General features: G+C 41.1%; 1 protein-coding gene across 2 annotated transcripts in view; it reads left to right on the top strand.

Moving 5' to 3' along the window:
• The window catches only part of LOC127946276 (E3 ubiquitin-protein ligase HECW1), a 63794-nt gene that overhangs the window by 48661 nt on the left and 2269 nt on the right, over window positions 1-12864 (top strand). For both annotated transcript variants that reach the window (XM_052542740.1, XM_052542741.1), the window contains 12 exons: window positions 966-1071; window positions 1435-1531; window positions 2631-2714; window positions 2918-3024; window positions 3854-3968; window positions 5620-5733; window positions 5837-5989; window positions 6417-6515; window positions 6600-6729; window positions 9860-10006; window positions 10119-10233; window positions 11201-11399. In XM_052542740.1, the coding sequence (XP_052398700.1) occupies window positions 966-1071; window positions 1435-1531; window positions 2631-2714; window positions 2918-3024; window positions 3854-3968; window positions 5620-5733; window positions 5837-5989; window positions 6417-6515; window positions 6600-6729; window positions 9860-10006; window positions 10119-10233; window positions 11201-11399 (1466 nt within the window). The remainder of the gene's footprint in view (window positions 1-965; window positions 1072-1434; window positions 1532-2630; window positions 2715-2917; window positions 3025-3853; window positions 3969-5619; window positions 5734-5836; window positions 5990-6416; window positions 6516-6599; window positions 6730-9859; window positions 10007-10118; window positions 10234-11200; window positions 11400-12864) is intronic.

Raw genomic sequence — 12864 nt, forward strand, 5'->3', positions numbered from 1 at the left:
GGCACACACACACACACACACACACACACTCACACTCAAACACACACACACACACGCACGCACACACAGAAAACACTTACAGAGACTGCGCAGCTACAGCGCTGGAGAGGTGCGGCACACACACACACACACACTCACACACACAAGCACGCACACACAGACAACACTTACAGAGACTGCGCAGCTACAGCGCTGGAGAGGTGCGGCACACACACACACACACACTCACACACACACACATGCACGCACACACAGACAACACTTACAGAGACTGCGCAGCTACAGCGCTGGAGAGGTGCGGCACACACACACACACACACACGCACGCACACACAGACAACACTTACAGAGACTGCGCAGCTACAGCGCTGGAGAGGTGCGGCACACACACACACACACACACTCAAACACACACACACACACGCACGCACACACAGACAACACTTACAGAGACTGCGCAGCTACAGCGCTGGAGAGGTGCGGCACACACACACACACACACACACAAACACACACACACTCTCTTACACACACTCACACTCAAACACACACACACACACACGTTTGTTTTTGTGTAAAGTGTGTTCATCCCATAGGTGTAATGGTTTTTATTCTGTACAAACTGTATATTCTATGGCCCTTCACCAACCCTACACCTAACCCTAACCCTCACAGGAAACTTTGTGCATTTTTCTACTTTCTCAAAAAAACTCATTCTGTATGATTTATAAGTGTTTTGAAAAATGGGGACATGGGTTATGTCCTCATAAGTCTCCCTCTCCTTGTAATACCTGTGTCATACCCATGTCATTATACAGAGTTGTGTCCTGATATGATACAAAAACAAGAGCAAACTGTCAGACACACACACACAGACACATATAGAGACACACACACACAAATGCTCTCGTATGTCAAGCCCTGACTGTAGTTTTGCTGATGTTTTGTTGTGTGTCGTGTCTCAGGCGTCAGAAGTGTCCCGCAGCAGAGGAGGGTCTCTGGTCAGCAGAGCTGGAAACGGTTTAATATCAGCCGTCAGGAGTCACAAACAGCCTGATTCAGTGCCTCTAGGTCCGTCAGTACCTACACCTACACAATCAGAGAAAACAACTACACTAAAAATACCCTTCATTCATCAGTGACACATTACATTGATGGGAGAGTGAAGACATTTATAATATTAAAAAAGATTTCTCTGTCATATAAATGCAGTTCTTTTGAGCTTTTCTGTGAATCCTGGAAACAGAAAATATACTGTACTACTTTCAACTGATATTATTTTTTTTTTACAGTATTACTGTTTTTACTCTGCTTTTTGACCATATTACTGTTTGTGCTCTACCTATTTTGGAGTCTCTATAGTACAGTCTAGTGCGTTCAATATGACATTCAGTCATTCTTTATCATGCTTCCGTCTGTTTTCTTGACCCCCAGCTTACAATGATAAGATCGTGGCTTTCCTGCGTCAGCCGAACATACTGGAGCTGCTACAGGAGCGACAGCCGAGCCTCGCCAGGGATCACACTCTCAGGTCAGCCGTCTCTCATCATCAGGGGCTGCATTATTGGGTTACAGCTCCTTAAGCACACTTCTTTTACTTATATATGTCATGCTAAATGACGGCGAGCAGAACATGACATGCTGTTTAATGCCAAAGAAAACTGAAGCATGGTAACAGACCTGGGACTACTGAGATACATAAATCCATTATGACTCATTTTAGTGGAACCAGTGCTTTTATTGTCATCCAAAACGAATGAAAAATAATAGTTGTTATTTTAAATAAAGATTAAATAAATTACATATAAATATTAAAGTTACTAGGATTTCTTTAACTAAAAACAGAAATAAAGCTGACATTTTTTTAATTTTAATTTTAATCATATTATATTATATTATATTATATTATATTATATTATATTATATTATATTATATTATATTATATTATATTATAATAAAAAGCATGTCAAAATTAAACAAAATAAAGCTGATATAAAATAAAATGTTAATATTAATTGAAAATAAAAATAAAAATGAAAATTAGAAATGATGGCTTCTAACTGAAATAAAATAAAAATAAAACTGAAATATAAATATAGTAAAGCTAAATAGGAGTTTAAACAGCAATGAAAACTATCCTTTGCAACTAATTAAATAAAATAAGTTTGTTGAAGTACTAAAATGACTAAAACTTAAAACTACAATTAAAATAAAAAGCTTAAAAAAACATAAAAATAAAAGCCAGTTCAAAATATGAATAAATACTATAATAGTATATAAGTACTAAAATATAACCGAGTTTGACTAGAATTGGAGTGTTAAACTCAAATAGAGTTGCAGTCTGACACAATAAAGATGCATGAAACATTCTTAATGCATGTAAAAAAACAAAGCTTGTGTCAGTGAATCAGCATTTAACATAGTGGCACTAATGCAGCGCTACAGTCATCATCTTAAAAGCATTCCCGAATGTGCACCATCATTCTATTAAACTAGTGAAGTGCTTTACTGTTACTCTTAAAAACAATTAGCACTCCATTAGTTCAGACCTTTTAAAAGCTACTCAGTGTGGAAAGTGGAAATGCGAGATGTGTGAATGTTTACGTGCTGCATGCATGCTTTCTCTCAGGGAGAAAATCCATTACATCAGAACTGAAGGTCCTCAGGGCGTTGACAAGCTGTCATGTGATGCTGACCTGGTCATGCTGTTGAGGTACAGAGACAATTTACTAACAGTCTGAAGTAAACCGAATGTTCTTTTTTTATTAATATACTTTATTTAGCTGTTCTTTTAAAAAAAAAAATTATAGTAATCTTTGACACGTTTCTTTTTTCTTAATTATACAATATTAAAATAATAAATATAAATATGTTTTTGCATGCATTCTAATATTTTCCCTCCTCTCTGTCCTTCAGTCTGTTTGATGAGGAGATCATGTCGTATATTCCCTCTCACTCCTTCCACCCCGGCCTCAGTTTCTCTCCGCGCTGCTCTCCTGGATCCTCGCCTCAGAGTTCACCGGGTATGATCATATTACTGTTTAAACGCAAGACTTTAATCATTGGGTTTGTTTAGGCTTATTAAAAAAACGATTCTCATAGTTTAGCTTTGAAACTACTGCTAGTTCTAGATCTGCAGCAAACAAAAATCAGCTGTGTATTCAAGATGAGGAATCAGTTTTGGTCTGTTTTCACCAAAAAGAAAGACTATACAAGCGCTAAAAGTTATTTTGTCAACTTTTAGATTAATACAAGCAGATAGAGTGCATCAAAGCTAAAAGACGTGGATTAAAAGCTACAAATGGACAAGTATTTGAATGCTGAATTCACAATCTTACTGTGTTGTTTATCGTAGGATCTTATAAAACATTTTCTCTAGCTCAGTAGCAAACATCCCCATACTGACTCCTAAGACTTTCTTTAAAAACTCTGTTTAAGTGTCTGTGGAAACATGAGCCGGTCTCTTGTGTTTAGCATCGCTTGCCAAAACTCAGCAACGTTTTTCCCTTTAACGCAGCGAGTTGTGCGCTTCTGTGCGCTTGCGATCTGGCCAGTCTACCACTTCTCTCATGTTTAAACAAATCAGAGGTCATTCCTCACGTTAGGACGGTTCTTGTGATAGCTCGTGTTTGATGAGAAACTCAGAGTATAAGTCAAATTATTTCACAGCTTGCTGCTGGCATCCCTGCTCCACATGCTTTGTTGTTTCACACTACAGAAATGTATTAAATGTTGCTTTTCTTTGGCTTCCTGCCCACTTTTATTTAATTTGAATATATTGTATGACATTTTCAATTAAGGAAACGTTGACCAGTGTGTAATTATATGCAGTGGTTGTATGTATTTTGACAGGCTTGCAGAGGGCTAGAGCGCCTGCTCCATACCGCAGAGACTTCGAGGCAAAGCTTCGCAACTTTTACAGGAAGCTGGAGGCTAAAGGCTACGGCCAGGGACCGGGAAAAATCAAGTAAGTGTGTCTGTGGGTGATAGATTATATCAAACTGATTTTGTATTTGTATATTAATATCAGCTTGTGGAAAAGCTACTTGTGATGAACTGATTCTGTCTGTTTTACCACCTGCATGGTTATGCTGGATGTCAATATTTGTTAAATATGCAAAACTGATTTTAGTAGCAGTATGCATTGTTGAATTTACTAGTTTACACTCACATTTTCTTGTTTGTAAATTACATTGTAGATAGATAGATAGATAGATAGATAGATAGATAGATAGACAGAGAGACAGACAGACAGACAGACAGACAGACAAATAGACAGACAGACGGACAAACAGACGGACAGACAGACAGACAGACAGACAGACAGATGGACAGACAGACAGACAGACACACAGACAAACAGACAGACAGACAGACAGATAGACAAATAGACAGACAGACGGACAAACAGACGGACAGACAGACAGACAGACAGACAGATGGACAGACAGACAGACAGACACACAGACAAACAGACAGACAGACAGACAAATAGACAGACAGACAAATAGACGGACAGACGGACATACGGACAGACAGACACACAGACAGACAGACAGACAGACAGACACACAGACGGACAAACAGACGGACAGACGGACAAACAGACGGACAGACGGACAGACAGACAGACAGACAGACAGACAAATAGACAGACAGACGGACAAACAGACGGACAGACAGACAGACAGACAGACACACAGACAGACACACAGACACACAGACAGACAGATAGACAGACAGACAAATAGACGGACAGACGGACAAACAGACAGAGAGACGGACAGACGGACAGACAGACAGACAGACAAATAGACGGAAAGACGGACAGAGAGACAGATAGACGGACAGACAGACAGACAGACAGACGGACAGACAGACAAATAGACGGAAAGACGGACAGAGAGACAGATAGACGGACAGAGAGACAGATAGACGGACAGACAGACAGACAGACAGACAGACAGATAGACGGACAGACAGACAGACAGACAGACAGACAGACGGACAGACAGACAGACAGACAGACAGACAGACAGACAGACAAATAGACGGACAGACGGACAAACAGACGGACAGACGGACAGACAGACAGACAGACAGACAGACAGACAGACAGACAGACGGACAGACGGACAGACGGACGGACAGACAGACAGACAGACAGACAGACAGACTCACAGACAGACAGACAAATAGACGGACAGACGGACAAACAGACGGACAGACGGACAGACGGACGGACAGACAGACAGACAGACGGACAGACAGACACACAGATAGATAGACAGACAGACGGACAGACGGACAGACAGACAGACACACAGACACACAGACAGACACACAGACAGACACACGGACAGACAGACGGACAGACGGCCAGACAGACAGACGGACGGACAGACAGACAGGCAGACAGACAGAAAGACAGACAGACAGACAGACAGACAGACAGACAGACAGATAGATAGATAGATAGATAGATAGATAGATAGATAGATAGATAGATAGATAGATAGATAGATAGATAGATAGATAGATAGATAGATAGATAGATAGATAGATTTGACATTTTGATTTAGTTTTATTTTGATTTGATTTTATGTGTTGCTGTTAAGGCTCATCATCAGAAGGGAACATCTACTGGAAGGCACCTTTAATCAAGTAATGGCCTACTCACGCAAAGAGCTCCAGAGAAACAAGCTCTTCATCGCCTTTGTAGGAGAGGAGGGGTCAGTCGACTGTGTTCTCATTCACATGCATGCTATTGCCAGAAATACAAACCAAAATGTGGAATCTTAACTGATCTAAAATATTGTGTTCATGTTCCTATAGTTTGGATTACAGCGGCCCATCGCGGGAGTTCTTCTTCCTGTTGTCTCAGGAGCTGTTTAACCCTTACTACGGTCTGTTTGAGTACTCGGCCAACGACACGTATACAGTACAGATCAGCCCCATGTCTGCCTTTGTAGAGAACCATCTGGAATGGTGAGTGATCTTACTTTTTCTACCTTAGTATCTCTCTTTATCCCTAATTACTGCTGTTTGGACTTGGAATGTGTTTGAAGTTCAGCTCTGTAGTTCTCCAGTTGATGTGGCATGTGGTTGAGGAATCGCATGCCTTCTGGTCAGCGAAATTATAGCGTTACAAAACTAAACACAAAGTCAAATTCTCAGCATTTGCCTTGAACTTCATCCAAGCAGAGGACACGTCTCGTGAAACGTCAGCTTTCAGATTCAAAACTTTTAATTGAATTTAAATGCTGGCCAAAGCCACAATGTCTGATATTCTAGCACTATCCAGAAGGTAAAGGATTTCAAAATACTATAATTGGTTCAAAAACAGGATGTGTGTCATATTGGAGCATGTGCAGTACATTGAGACATGGGTAAATGTTTTGCTGGACTCTTACAGGTTTCGTTTCAGTGGCCGTATTTTGGGTCTGGCTCTGATCCACCAGTATCTGTTGGATGCTTTCTTCACTCGACCGTTCTACAAGGCCCTGCTCAGACTGTGAGTCTCAAAGCTTCTCTGACACCATAAAGTGAGTTTCGAATGATGGACTTTGATTGGATATGTGTATTGTGTGGTCCATAGAGTGACAGATCTGAGTGATCTGGAATACCTGGATGAGGAGTTCCACCAGAGCTTACAGTGGATGAAGGACAACGATATCACGGACATCCTGGATCTGACGTTTACAGTCAACGAGGAGGTCTTCGGACAGGTGCTGGATGATTCAGTCTGCTTTGAAACACCTTGAAGGAGGTTTTACATGTGTCTTATGGGGCTGCAACAAATTATTATTTTGATAATTGATTCATCTGACAAATATTAGAACGATTAATCGACTAATCATCAATTATTTCACAGATTAATCAGTAGGCTTTGATCAATTATTCAGTTTTTACAATGTTAAAATATTGAGTTATACATATTTTATACATATAGAGCTGCTTTATAGCAGAATATGACATTGTAATTATAACTTAAAGTGTTTTTCATGGTAAAAAACATAAAACTGCTTGCTTCAAAGCAATCGATTGTATAAAGTGTTATGCACATAAGCTTTTCATCGGGTCTCAAAAGAGCACCTGGAGATTTGGTTTGGAACTCATACTGCACATAGTGTGAGCCATTAAGGCCCAATCCCAATTCTACCCCTTAGCCCTTCCCCTTTCCCCTCCGTTTCGTGCGTTCACGTGAAGGGGTAGGGGTGTCTCGATTCTCTTTTGGTTGGAGGGGAAGGGGTAAGGGGAAGGTCCAGATAGCCCTTCAAACTAAGATTTTTCGTGACCACACTTCAAACGAAGGGGTATGAATTATCTCGGCAACATGGCTGCTACAGCAAACAAAAAGACACATAAATGTAAGCTTTTTTTAGCATAAATAAAGATTTTAACGAAAAGTAACCATTTGTTTTATGTTACATTCATTCAATTGTGAGTTCATATTAACGGTCATGTTACTCAAAGACATATTTGCAAAAAATCACTAACATTTGCTAACGTCATATCATTACAGACTGCATGATAGTGCCACAGCATATGTCTGATCAGGGCGATAACTGCCGTAGACACTGAAGGGGGCTAATCCCCCCAATAATTAAAATCGCTAAACCATTTTCTCAAATATTGCCTATTCGAAAGAGAGAGATAGAGAGAGAGAGAGAAATGGAAGTTGCGTGTATTCGCGTCTGTTCGTTTATCTTTTTAGAGTGAATTCACTTAAAAACAGTGATTGTATCCTCTCGTTGCTGGAAAATATAATGTAGCGATTCAGTATTTAAACTGTATTTAATAAAAGTCGTGGGGCAGTGTTGACAAGTTTATTTTCTCCTGGATGTGTGAGCTGCGCAATTTCCGTTGTGTGTGTGTGTGTGTGTCAGTAAGCAGCTCATTAATACAGAACGATAATGAAAGGCTCTAATACACACCAGCACACCAGTATATGTGTGTATTGTAAGAGCTAGACGATGAATGATGGCGTGTGACGTCATGGTAGTGGTGTCCCAATCCTTAGGGGAATATTTTTTCCCCTACTCCTTGACCCTCTGTTTCCTCTGAAGTTGAAGTCCTGGAGCGCGAGGAACCACCGAGTCACCCTGGCGTTCATGTCCTTCACTCGGGCCACCGACTGCAGAGGAGCTTGGTCGGTCACTAAGGTGAAGTGGCGGCCGAGGAGGTGATATTGGAGCTCCAGGACTGCCCACTTGATGCCCAACGCCACCCTTTCGACAGTCTGGGGTCAGCTTTCAGTTTATGTATATCACCCGGTGTTCCTCACCATCACGGACCTGGGACAGGTTGAAGTCGGGGGCTCTGAGAACAGGTTCCGATGTGAGGGCTGTCTTTATCCGCTGTAATGCTGCCTGTGTCTCAGGGCTCCAAAGGATTCTTGAGTCTTGGAGGCAGGTCACGGCGTGGAGAGGAGAGCTGCCACCTTCTTCTCTTGAGGTCTTATAAGGCCGCGACCCACCTGGTAGCCCAGGTACTTTGCTTCGGTGAGGAGAAGAGTGTGATGGCATCTCCATTACATATAACAAGCCAAACCTAGCTACCAGTTTTCCACATTGTACTAAATGCTGTAAAAGGTGGCACGTCGGGGTCACCAATGGAAAATAAGTCACACTGTTTACACCAGGGTTTCTCAATCCCAGTACAACCACAATGGGAGCACCAGGACCAGAGTTGGGAAACACTAGTTTACACTCTAGAGATCAACTCATCAATGGTTTACCTCAGGGGTGTCCAGTCCTGTTCCTGTAGGCCCACTGTCCTGCAGAGTTTAACTCCAACCCCAGTTAAACCCTTACTTACATGAATCTGGGATAAATATTTTAACATTAAGAATTACACCCAGCAACAATAAAAAAAAGTGGCTCAGGATGAATCCTAGCTCTAATACTTTGGGCCCTATTTTAACGATCTGAAACGCAAGTGTCAAAGCGCGAAGCGCAAGTAACTTTGTGGGCGGGTCTCGGCGCTGTTGCTATTTTCCCGGTGGGATAAATGGCTCTTGCGCCCGGTGCAAATCTAAAGTGGGTTGGTCTGAAGTAGCTTCATTATTCATAGGTGTGGTTTGGGCGTAATGTGAAATAAACCAATCAGAGCGTCATGCAACATTCCCTTTAAAAGCAGGTGCGCAAGTTCCATTATAGATTGCTATTATTATGGCGTATTTACCAGGCGCACGCCAGGAGCGGTTCACAGCCAAGGAGACTGATGTTCTTGTAAGAGCAGTGAAATACAGAGAAGTTGTGTTGTATGGGGATGGGAGAATAATTAGCCTGAATAATTTGTAAGCTAGATTTATGCCTATTTTGTTCACATCTTCGTGGCACACCACAATGATTTCCGTCATCTCATGTGTTAATATTTTTTTTGTATAACAATTTATGATTTGCAAAAATAACTGTTGCATCTGTGTAGATTACATGAGCAAAGTGTATGCGCGTTGTGCACGCTATACATTATGGTCAAGCATGCGCCCTTAAAATAGCATAATGAACAACGCGCAACGCGCCACTGACTTTAGACTAGGTTTTTTCTGGTCAGTGGCGCAATTGTTTAATGGAACAGCAAAATAGCACCAGGGATTGTTTGCGCCGGAACACACCTCCTTTTTTGCGCTGAACCGCCCAGGGAGTGCAAGTTCATTCACTAGTTTAGCGACGTGCCTCTGTGGAGGGAAAAGCGCGCTTTGTGCGGGTGCAAAATAGGAATGACACATGCGTCGGTGTACAAAGTCAATTGCGCTGGGTGCAAGATAGGGCCCTTAGTCACTAATTTCTCGGAAACATTCTGCTGCGACAAAGCTGTGTACCACCACTTAAAACTTTTCACTTCATTTTACAGGTGATAGAGCGGGAACTGAAGTCGGGAGGCTCCAATATCCAAGTGACGGAGAAGAACAAGAAGGAATACATCGAGCGCATGGCTAGATGGAGGGTGGAGAGAGGGGTCATGCAGCAGACCGAGGCCCTTGTAAGAGGTTTCTATGAGGTACGTTAGCCTGAATAGCAGTTTCTCTAACACAAAGGTTTAGTTAAACATTTAGTTACTAATCAGATTCAGGTGATTTGAATGTCATAGAAACTGTTCCTTTATGATGCAGGTCGTAGACTCCCGTCTGGTTTCAGTGTTCGATGCTCGTGAGCTGGAGTTGGTCATTGCAGGGACAGCCGAGATTGATCTGAACGACTGGAGATCCCACACAGAATACAGAGGAGGTGAGCGAATGCTTGCTGTGTCTTTAAAAATGAATGGCAGCCGCTGGGTAATATTGTCAATTTACTTGCGAAAACTATCAATAAATCATTAATTACTGAAGAGAAATGCTCACGTGGTCTTCATTAGTGAGTAGAAGCTTGATTGTTCAGGCTTAGCATTTGTTCATGTGGAGAGGTCTCTCTTTTCTTTCAGGTCCTCTTCTGTGAATTATTATGTAGGGTCAACAGGATTTCCGACCACAGCTAATGTCAAAACAAGTATCCCATCTGTTTAGACTATAGATCATAACACTGAAAGCGTGACCTCTGTAGAATTTCATATAACCCTGCGGTGTTGTGGTTTCACGGTGTCGAGATAACCTCGGTTGAATCTCTGGAGTCTTCTGTTGGCTTTTAATGTACAGCCTATGCACACTCAGATATGCATTCTCTTTTCTTCTTATACTTTAGCTAATTTAAATAAGCTTGTTTCCTGCTCCCGAATTGCCACTTTCCTGCAGAGTTTAGCTCCAGCTTCAATAAAACACACCTGTACCAGGTGATCAAAGAGGGCTTTGGCTCTGAAGGGACGTTTTCATGCATTTCTCCATCCTTCATCCTCCAGTTGTTGACGTTGTTACCATGCTTCTTGGCTGGCGGTGCAAATGCAACCAGGAATATGGTCCTAGTCAAAAATGTTTCACTGGTGGCTAGTACCTATAACTGAGTTCCTATAACTATCCGTTGCAAAAGCCACTAAGGTCTTGAGGATCACTAGAGCTATGTCTGAAATCACTCCCTTTATATTGCACTTTTTGAGGGTTCAGCCATTTGTAGTAGCATCGGAAACCATATACAGTAGAGTAAACTTATTCAAACCTATAATGCACTTCAATAACGAATGTACAACTGTTCACTGAACTTGCACATTGTGCACTGCACAGTGGATTCTAAATTGAACTTCACCAGTCTCTCCATCACCCTCCAGGTTACCATGATGGGCACGTTGTGATTCGTTGTTTCTGGGATGCGGTGGAGCGCTTCAATAATGAACAGAGGTTGCGCCTGCTGCAGTTTGTGACGGGGACGTCCAGTGTCCCCTACGAGGGCTTCGCAGCGCTCCGTGGGAGCAACGGCCTGCGACGCTTCTGCATTGAAAAGTGGGGAAAGATTACCTCTCTACCAAGGTATACTGTTATAGATAACACTCTTTCTACCTGCAGAATCACACACATCCCAGAGTAATGCTACACACAGCTTTATATAACTCTGGATGAACTTTCAGTACTTGAGGAAGGATAATTCATAAAGAGGGACATCTTAATGCTAGCTGAAGTTGAAATATATATATATATATATATATATATATATATATATATATATATATATATATATATATATATATATATATATATATATATATATATAATTTACCAAGGATTGATTAACATTTGTCTTTATTATTATTATTAATAATATATCGTTTTTTTAACCTATTATTTAAATGTCAGTTTTAGTTCTAGCTATTTTCGACAACATACATCAACTCTAATAACCCCGAAAAGACCCCAAAAAATTAGCACAGTTTTCTTTTGTGTATTGAGGTATGTTCTACTAAAACATGAAGTTGGTATGGAACAGGACTCAGTAGCTTTAGCTTAGCATTGCTAAACCATGAGCAGCTAGCTGCTAATGCTAGTCACTGAAAGATGCTATTAGAAGGAGGGGATATTCTCATTCTAGAGACAAAAAAGTGCAATGTTGTGAATATTTATTTTATTTTATTTTTATTTTTTTGCTAGAGAGGATATTTTAAATGTGCCTATATTGCTGAAAGATCTTGTCAACTTTTTGGAGCACATTACCATATAGATGACTTGCATATGTGCTTGATTAGAGATGCTACACAGAAAGGTTCAGGATCTCAAAGACCTGGGCTGAATATTAAAAACACATTCATTTCATATTCCTCATATTGATATATGCGTCATAGAATAAATATTATGACTCACTTAATAACAAGATTAAAGCAGGGCTTTGAGATCCTTACATTTCCATTTATCTTTGATAGTCGATACCAATGTGTGTGACGTGAGATGAAAATCACAGACTGCAAAATGCAGAATAATGAATGTATTTAGGACAACGTCACCCAAGCAGATCCTTTGTGTGGTTGACTATAAGCTTGTTTAAATTCTGTTTTGTTTATCTGCCATGGATCTTCCACACGGTGCAATTCAATCACAACAGCAAAGAAACCGCCTTTCTGTTTAGACTTGTAAATAAAGATACCCGAGATGACAAAGTGTCCTCCTGAAAACCACCTCAGAAGCTCAGTTTGCATCCAGTGGTTCACCTTGAAATTAGTTTGACTTTCATCTGGCAAACAGAAGGGTCTGCGGATCAAAGCCTGGCGCCGTCAGCACTAAAGTACAGGCTCATATTTCTCTGTCAGGAGTTTGTCATTGTGTGTCCAGAGCTAAATAAGGCCAATGTGATGGAAAGGATACAGATTTTCACATGCTCTTCTGGGGAAACTTGTGCTTTACAGCGAAGCAGCTCACAGAAGTGGAGAGTTTATCTCACTTATTTAGTCTGAGGTCATGATAGAAGCCTCCTCCTGACCTCTGACCCCTGTATTTTCGTCTGCTG

The sequence above is a fragment of the Carassius gibelio genome, chromosome A24, assembly GCF_023724105.1.
Source record: "Carassius gibelio isolate Cgi1373 ecotype wild population from Czech Republic chromosome A24, carGib1.2-hapl.c, whole genome shotgun sequence".
NCBI classification, from domain to species: Eukaryota; Metazoa; Chordata; class Actinopteri; order Cypriniformes; family Cyprinidae; genus Carassius; species Carassius gibelio.